At 43.3% G+C, this 9,489-nt stretch overlaps 1 protein-coding gene and 1 long non-coding RNA gene across 2 annotated transcripts; both read left to right on the forward strand.

The window, feature by feature from the left end:
- The first annotated feature begins 1,570 nt into the window (after window positions 1-1,570).
- On the forward strand, window positions 1,571-7,435 carry LOC145764353 (uncharacterized). Its single transcript, XM_082575970.1, has one exon. The coding sequence runs from the start codon at window positions 1,571-1,573 to the stop codon at window positions 7,433-7,435; it is 5,865 nt and encodes a 1,954-aa protein (XP_082432096.1).
- A 573-nt stretch (window positions 7,436-8,008) lies between these two features.
- On the forward strand, window positions 8,009-9,158 carry LOC145765713 (uncharacterized). The gene is made up of 3 exons (XR_014288608.1): window positions 8,009-8,124; window positions 8,305-8,378; window positions 8,733-9,158. It is a non-coding gene; the product is annotated as an uncharacterized LOC145765713 (long non-coding RNA).
- Window positions 9,159-9,489: the final 331 nt, after the last annotated feature.

Raw genomic sequence — 9,489 nt, forward strand, 5'->3', positions numbered from 1 at the left:
GGCCTTCCCAACTCTTACACTAAAATCTACGAAAATGTCCATTGGGTACGGGCAAACTCCGTTGATAATTACGTTTTTTTCACCTTCAAATAGGTGCTCTTTTTATTTGTTTCAGTGTCATTATATCAGTGAATGCAATGCATCGAAAATTCTATTGTGTCGTCATTTAGCCTATGCCATGGATTCCCATTTGGGATTTTTTCTAAAACAGACTGGCGAAGCAAGTTTAAAAAAATTGGGGAGAAGTTGCGTAACCCAGTGCCTATTGTCTTCGCTGCTGTCGAGTTATATTTAAAAAAATTAGTGTATTGTATTATTATATTACTTGATTATATTGTCTGGACTGACGTTATTTAATGTGGTGTCTAAACATTGTGAATTTTTTCTAATTTTTAAAATACTTAAGATGTTGCAACCGTGCGATATTTTAAACTGGCTATCCTATTTCCTATATCAAGCACGTCATTACGTTAGCGTTTTGTCGCTTTTGCATTTTTCTAGATTTCTGTTATGTTTGGCATATATTATTTTTCGTGGTGATGGTCAAAAATAAAAACAAACTATCTTGTTACGTCGTATTTGTCCGCCTCCTTTTCTATGTGTAACAACTAAATTCGGATTCCCTAAGTAGCACCTGGCAACCCCTGCTGTCTCACCTCGAGGTGTGATCGTTACGTCATAATTGCATTTGCGAGTTTGCGTTCGTTACTACGTTTCTTTGTTCTTTGAGTTTTGTCAAGTGGCAGTACATGTAAAGATCAGCTTAACGTTTACAGCAACTAGTTAGCGACTGACAGTTATTCGAGCTATTAACGGTGCTGCTGTTTTTTAGTTGAATAAGAGTTAGCCTACTGCGTTAACGTACTGTGTTGTTGAAGTCTGCAGCAAGTTCATCTGTCGTTGCCGTTAGCCTATGTGGCCAAATCAGTGATTATCACAGTTCACGGTAAGCTTAACATCCTACTGCAACCTTTGTGATAGGCTAGGCCAATGTGAATTTTAGTGTCAATGGTTAAGTGTAATAAGTACCTCGTCTTATTTCCCGATGTTTAAATCAAGTACGGGACTCACCTATGATGTGAAATTTATAGCATAATATTTTACTGTTTACTGTTTATATGTTCAGTTTCGATCTACAACGGTTGGGTTTCTCCCTGTGCTGTTCCGTGCATAATATTTTACTGTTTACTGTTTATATGTTCAGTTTCGATCTACAACGGTTGGGTTTCTCCCTGTGCTGTTCCGTGCGCCACAAATTAGTCGGTAAGAATTCATTAGGCCTATAATTCATCATCTGTAATTCCGCATTAGGCCTAATTCGTAAGTTTTGTTTGCTAATCGTTGTTTTGCTGTGTTGTCACAGAAACCTTCTTCTTCACTTCACCGTCGCTTGTTCGTTGTCGTAGCTGTCGTTGTCGTCGACAGCTGAATACAATAACCGTCACTCTGTGTGCGTGTTCGTACGTTACATAGAAGCGTTTCGACTAAAGTGGACAGTCCTCGGAGTTGCAGCACTCAAGTCCCGAAGGTTTGCCGTAGGCTTAATTGTTTCTACATTTGTTTATTTATGATGAGCGTCCAAGGCAGTAGTCCACTCGAGGATGCTTCTGCAGCCAAGCAAGCTGAGTTCGATGGGGCCGCAAAAAATTTGCAGCAGTCCTATCTGCATGGAGAGCGGCTAATGCTTCATCCTAGTACTAAGTTGGAGGCATTCCGTTCCTACTGCTCCGAAGTGGACCGAAAATATCAGGAAGTTGTTAATATGATTGGAGATGATAGGGAAACCGAACGCTCCCTAATAAAAGAAAATAAGGTCGAGTTTGACACTCGTTGCAAGGAGTGGCTGGAAAGAACAGCCAACTTGCCTGTGCCATCTACGTCTTACAAGAAGCCTAGTTCCTCACATCGTTCCGTGAGCCTACGCTCTGGAAGCACCAGCTCGCGAGCAAGCTCAAAGCAACGTGAAGTACTGATCCAACTGAAACTGGCTCAGCGGGAAAAGCTTCATATTCAAGAAGAAGCTCGGATAGAAGCAGAGAGGAAGAAAGAAGAAGCTCGGATAGAAGCTGAGAGGAAGAGCAGGCAAGCTGAACACAAAATTGAAATGTTACAATTGGAATTGCAATCTCGGGCAGAGGCGATGAGTGACGCTGATTCACCTTACGTTACTGTCGATGAAACTGGATTCACGTCACCTGGTCTGCCAAACAGCAAGGAGAATGTTTCCTCCCGTTTGACAAAGAGACCCTCTGTGCAATTTCAAGAGACATCTTCTCCTGTCCTTTCATCTCCTTATGCTACTCATGAGGCTAAAGCTAACAAGCCTAATTCTACGTTCCCTGCAGCACGCTCGACTCCTCAAGTAAATATTAGTTCGCCAAATTTGGCTTGGCAACCGAAAACAATTAAACATGACTCGTATGAACCAGATTACCAACCTGAGTCCCATGTCGGTGAACAACCAGGGTGCTCCTATCAGCAGCCCCAACTACCAAGTAGACATTTCTCTTATAGTGACGAACGTTTCTTACCACGACCAGAAATACTTTCATTTAAGGGTGACCCCTTAACTTACCAAAATTTTGTGCGGACGTTTGACGCACAGATCGTTCCGCTGGTACATAACGATCAAAGGAAGTTGGTCTATTTGTTACAACATTGTCATAGTGACGTAAAGCGTTCAATAGAACATCTTGTGAAGAAATCCGATGGCTATGATCTGGCAAGGAAGAAGTTGTACCTGGAGTATGGCCAGCCCCATATCATCGCAAATGCAGCAGAGCAAAAACTGAAGAGGATGCCAAAGGTTGGGCATAACGATCCTCAAGGCTTAAAGGATCTAGCCAATGCCATGGATGTGTGTCTCTCAACCCTGGATGACATTAATGAGTTTGCTGGACTGAACTCTCTGGACACAATGATGGTAATGATTGAGAAGTTGCCATTCCGTATGCAAGAGGCATGGGCAGAGAGATCGGTTATGGTTCTGCACAACACAAGCCGTGAAGCAGGATTCAGAGATCTTGCAGAATTTGTTGGCATGCGAGCAGAGATCCAGAACTCCCTGTACGGAAGTAGGATTCATAAGGCGAAGGAAACTCACCAGACCCTGGCAAAGAAACCCAATCGTAAGGATCGAGTTTCAGCATTTAACACGGACGTTCCTCCGTTCAAAGGTGTATCAAAGCCATCTTTCAGTAATGTTTGTCTATGTTGTAAACGCAAGTCGCACAAGCTTGTTGATTGTGACGAGTTTAAAAACATGATGTACAAACAGCGTAGACAACTGGTTTACGATGCACACTTATGTTATAAGTGCCTGACTAGCACAAAGCATCAAACTCGCGACTGTAAAGTTGACAGCACATGTACCATTGAAGGGTGCAAGGGACGTTTCCATCATACTTTGCTCCACAACCCTAATCCACCTAATTCATCTCAGCCACGCAGTGATGAAGAACAAAGGGGAGTTCTTTCTTGTTCAGTGACGGAACCGCGGCCGCCAGATAAAGACGCGGGTGTCTGCAAGGCCTACCTGTGCATTGTGCCAGTAAAGGTTAGATACAATGGCAATGAAGTTTTGACTTACGCGTTCCTCGATCAAGGTTCTACAGCAACCTTTTGCGCTAACAGATTGATAGACGTTTTGAATATCACTGGGGATAAAAGAGAGATCTCACTACAGACTCTTTCTAACACGTCTAAAATATATGATGGAATATCTGTAAGCTTGTCTGTGTCCTCCCTAGATGACAGACGAAAGTTTGAGCTGTCTGGAGTCCTGTCAATTGATGAAATTCCGACTACTCCAAATGCCATTCCGAGTCAAGAGGAACTGTCTGGACTACCCCACCTAGATGATCTGGAATTTCCTTGTGTGAAAGGTGGAAGTGTGACACTGTTGATCGGTGTCGACAACCCAGAAGTGTTTTGCATTCAACGTTCACGGAAGGGATCACGTGATCAGCCGATCGCTATAAAAACCCCGTTGGGTTGGTCCTTGTTGGGCCCATCTCTGTCACCAACTTCCTCTTCGTCCTTTCAAGTTAACTTTGCTCAATCAAGAGACATTGCCATCGAGCAACAAATCGAGTGTTTATGGAAAACGGATTTTGGCGATGAAAAATCAGTACTTGACATGCCCAACTCACGTGAAGATAGAATGGCATATGACATGATGACAAAATCAGTCAAGCAGATTGATGGAAAATATCAACTCCCATTACCTTGGAGACCCTGTTCCTTGACTCTACCAGATAACCGCCAGATGGCTCATCGTCGTTTACTTAGCCTGCGAAGACGTTTGACAAGAGACGAGCAGCTGTGTAAAAAATATGTTGACGTAATAGAAACTTATCTTTCGAAGGGGTATGCGCGAGAGATTCCAACAGAGGAAATCCAAACAGTAAATACCACATGGTATCTGCCGCACCACCCGGTTTTACACCCTCGGAAGCCTGACAAGTTACGAGTGGTGTTCGACTGCGCTGCAAAACATCATGGCATTTCACTCAATGACGCCTTAATGCAAGGTCCTGACCTAGTGAACAATCTTGTGGGCGTGTTAATGCGTTTTCGGAAGGAAAGAATCGCCTTGGTTGCTGATATCGAGGCCATGTTCCATCAAATTAAGGTGGAGCCTCGAGACAGCGATGCACTGCGATTCCTCTGGTGGCCTGGAGGAGATATGGACAAACAACCGGTCCCACATCAAATGTTGGTTCACTTGTTCGGAGCAACATCCTCCCCCAGCTGTGCTGGATTCTGCTTGAGACAGTCGGCGCAGGACTTTAGTAGTCTTCTTTGTCCAGGCATTCCAGACATCGTCAAAAATAACTTTTATGTTGATGACTGCTTAGTGTCTGTGAGCTCTCGGGAAGAAGGAATACGAGTGATGTCACAACTCACTCAGCTGTTGAGCAAAGGTGGCTTTCACTTAACCAAGTGGCTGTCGAACGACAAAGGCGTTTTGGAATCGGTACCCGAGAATGAACGTTCCAAGTGTTTAAGAAACCACACCTTTAATGAGGATAGTATCAACGAACACATACTGGGTGTCTATTGGACCGTGTTCACAGATGAGTTTGGGTTTAACGTTTCTCTTCCCGAGAGGCCCCTGACCCGCAGAGGTATTTTGTCTGCGACGAGCTCGCTATATGACCCCCTGGGGTTTGTTGCTCCAGTGACCTTGAAACCAAAGTTGTTGTTGCAAGATTTATGCAAGCAAGGTCTCGGTTGGGATGACCCAATTTCGGCGTCTGAAGTAGACACTTGGAATGAATGGATAAATCAGCTACACCAACTTCACGACATACGTCTGCCTCGTTGTTTCAAACCTCCCCACTTTGGCGTGGTAACGGAGCATGAACTTCACTATTTTGCCGACGCTTCGTCTGTGGCATATGGAGCTGTGTCCTACCTCCGTCTTGTTGACGATGAAGGAAGGATTCACTGTGCATTTCTGATGGGAAAGTCCCGCTTAGCCCCACTTAAAACAGTTTCCATTCCAAGGCTGGAACTCACTGCTGCTGTTATGGCCGTGAGGTTAGATAAAATAGTAAGAAAAGAATTGAACCTACCCAATTGCACATCAAGATTTTGGACAGACTCGAGCGCTGTCTTACAAAGTATTTGTAATGCAAGGAAAAGATTCCCTACATTTGTTGCCAATCGATTGTCCACGATTGAACAAAATACAGACCTTTCGAAGTGGAGACATGTGCCTTCAAAGTTAAACCCTGCCGATTGTGCGTCCCGTGGGATGAATGCGAGTACGCTGATTAGCTCCAGCTTCTGGTTGTCTGGCCCAACGTTTTTGTGGGAAGCCGAAGAAAGATGGCCAGAGTCTCCAATAAAACTACCTGATCTTCCAGCAGAGTTTGCGCCCGTCAAGAAACAACGAGTTTACGTGAGTGCCGCTTCAGAGACTTCTTGTTCAACTGACCGATTGATGCAACGATATTCCAAGCTGATACGCTTGAAGAAAGCAACAGCGTGGTTGATGCGCTACAAAGAGTTCCTCATGATGAAGACTCGACCCTCGGTTTGCCAAGCTCCACTTAATCGATCTCCCATCACAGTCCGCGAATTGAAGCTTGCTGAAGTGGAACTGATTAAATATGTGCAAAGAAGTCGCTTTGGACAGGTGCTAAACGTATTATCTGGAGGTGCCATGCTAACTAAAAGGACATTCTCACGATCCATGGTTAAATTGAACCCTATATTGGTTGATGGGGTCATTCGGGTTGGCGGCCGTTTGGAGCGAGCACCAATCGAAGAAGATGCCAAGCACCCGATCGTGTTACCTTTTGACTCTCACCTTACAGATCTTGTGATTACAAGTCACCATGCTCAAGTGGGCCATTCTGGCATGACCCATACATGGGCATCTCTTCGACAAACGTACTGGATTTTGAAGGGAGGCGTCGCCGTTAGACGTGTCCTCGGGAAGTGCTTGCTCTGTAAAAAAAGGAATGCACAAGTTGGCAAACAATTTATGGCTGATTTGCCATCTGGAAGACTCCAACCCGATAAGCCTCCGTTTTCTCATGTCGGTGTCGACTATTTTGGACCCTTTATGGTGAAGCAAGGCCGCAGTTCACTCAAACGTTATGGCTGCGTATTCACGTGCATGTCAATTAGAGCTATCCACATTGAAATTACCCACACCATGTCTACTGACTCGTTTATTGATGCCCTTCGACGATTCATTGGTCGTCGAGGTCTCCCAACCGACATTTATAGTGACAACGGATCGAATTTTGTCGGTGCTGAAAGAATATTGCGTGAGTCCTTACAACTGTGGAACCAACAGAAGATTAATGAGTATCTGTGCCAACAAAATGTGACCTGGCATTGGAATCCGCCAACCGGCTCTCACTTCGGTGGAGCATGGGAGCGCATGATCCGTTCCATTCGAAGAATCCTAACTGCTCTAATGAAGGAGCAAACCGTTTCAGATGAAGCTCTCGTTACTCTGATGGTCGAAGTGGAGTCAATCATAAATTCGCGACCCATCGTTCCTATCACCTTTGACCCACAAGATGATGTGCCGTTGTCTCCCAATCACCTATTGCTGTTGAGAGAAGCACCAAACCTGCCCCCTGGACTGTTTGATAGAAAGGACTGTTATGTTCGACGCCGCTGGGCCCAGGTGCAATACCTAGCCAATCAATTTTGGTTGCGCTGGACCCGTGAGTTCCTCCCATTCATCATTCAGAGACAGAAGTGGTTTCAAAGAGAGAAGAACTTTGAAAAAGATGATGTTGTCCTCCTCGTCGACGATTCCCAACCTCGTTCGAAGTGGCTGTTGGGGCGAGTGGTTGACACATACCCGGACAATAAAGGGACTGTACGCACAGTTTCGGTGAAAACTCGATACAATGTGGTCAAGAGACCAATTTCGAAACTGTGCTTGATTTTGGAAACTGCTTAATGCAGAACAAAATGGACTGTTTACCTGTCGCCGGGTTAAAGACATTGATCAATGTGTATTATGAACTATTGAACGAATTTCTGTTGGCTAATACAGCCAACAACGAACATTTCTGGTTGAGAATAGTGAAAACACACTACCTGCTTCAAAAATGTGCCTTTTAATTGTAAATATGTAACTGCATTTTTAATCCCTTGTTCGTAAAGGCCTTCTTAGAGGCCGATTGGATTGTGAAGTATATCGTTCCAAACACGACTTAGTTTGGATTGTAAAAAAAATGTTCACTCAGTTCTCATTTTTGTGTGGGGGTGTTACGTCGTATTTGTCCGCCTCCTTTTCTATGTGTAACAACTAAATTCGGATTCCCTAAGTAGCACCTGGCAACCCCTGCTGTCTCACCTCGAGGTGTGATCGTTACGTCATAATTGCATTTGCGAGTTTGCGTTCGTTACTACGTTTCTTTGTTCTTTGAGTTTTGTCAAGTGGCAGTACATGTAAAGATCAGCTTAACGTTTACAGCAACTAGTTAGCGACTGACAGTTATTCGAGCTATTAACGGTGCTGCTGTTTTTTAGTTGAATAAGAGTTAGCCTACTGCGTTAACGTACTGTGTTGTTGAAGTCTGCAGCAAGTTCATCTGTCGTTGCCGTTAGCCTATGTGGCCAAATCAGTGATTATCACAGTTCACGGTAAGCTTAACATCCTACTGCAACCTTTGTGATAGGCTAGGCCAATGTGAATTTTAGTGTCAATGGTTAAGTGTAATAAGTACCTCGTCTTATTTCCCGATGTTTAAATCAAGTACGGGACTCACCTATGATGTGAAATTTATAGCATAATATTTTACTGTTTACTGTTTATATGTTCAGTTTCGATCTACAACGGTAGAATTTTCAATTGTTGGGTTTCTCCCTGTGCTGTTCCGTGCGCCACAAATTAGTCGGTAAGAATTCATTAGGCCTATAATTCATCATCTGTAATTCCGCATTAGGCCTAATTCGTAAGTTTTGTTTGCTAATCGTTGTTTTGCTGTGTTGTCACAGAAACCTTCTTCTTCACTTCACCGTCGCTTGTTCGTTGTCGTAGCTGTCGTTGTCGTCGACAGCTGAATACAATAACCGTCACTCTGTGTGCGTGTTCGTACGTTACATATCTGAAGTTTTAAACTACCGAGTAGGCTACCGTTGTACGAAAATAATTTTTTGGCAGCATGTTTCTCTGGCTACTTTGTTAAACTAGACGACATACATCCATATGGTATAAGACATAAGGCTAAAACCAGATTTTTTCTTCCCAGGTTTGAAACAAACTTTGGCAAAAAAACACTCCATTTCTTGTGTGTGCAAGTGTGGAGTGACATTCAGTAACGTGCGGTGAGGTTCCTAGATGGTGAGGCACTATTTTTTTCAAGTCACGTTTACAATAATTTTTCTTTAACAACAACAAAAACGATATCATACTAATCAAAAAAATAATAATTAGCAGCATAATTTCACATTTATTTAAAAATAAAATCCATGCGCCTATCCTTTTGGACAAAAACATTTGTGACTTTGTTGTAAAAATCGTCTTTATTTTGCCGCAATTTCTGAAGCCTCTTCATCTCAATGGAAATTATTGCTAGTGATGAAAGAGGCTCTTGTTCAGTTCGACTTCTATTGTATGTTTTGATCCTTTTCAACGCAGAAAATGATCTTTCCACCGACGCTGTTGTAGCAGGTATTGTGAGCACTAACTGTAGCAACTTTGTCGCCTCAGGAACAGTCTGACTTAGAGCGTTCTGGTATAAAAAAAAACTGAGAAGCTGTGCAGGAGTTTTACAATTTTTTGTGACTGTTTGTGAGCTGTATAGTCCCACAAGATCAGCTTTCAGTTTTACAAAGTCGAAGAATTTTGCATAACTTTTTGACAGGCTATGCAATTTAGTGTCATCAAACGTTAGAGCCATTTCGGAAAATTTAGAACAATCTACCAAACCCAGGAAGGCAAGCTCACTAAAATTGTCAAACCTCGATTTCAGTTGAACAATGATATTGTCCAAAACATTGTAAAAC

Source organism: Aplidium turbinatum, chromosome 2, assembly GCF_918807975.1.
Source record: "Aplidium turbinatum chromosome 2, kaAplTurb1.1, whole genome shotgun sequence".
Lineage (NCBI taxonomy): Eukaryota > Metazoa > Chordata > Ascidiacea > Aplousobranchia > Polyclinidae > Aplidium > Aplidium turbinatum.

Bases quoted from the DNA above. Each gene is read 5' to 3' on its own strand.
- LOC145764353 (XM_082575970.1), top strand. From the start codon at position 1,571: ATGAGCGTCCAAGGCAGTAGTCCACTCGAGGATGCTTCTGCAGCCAAG.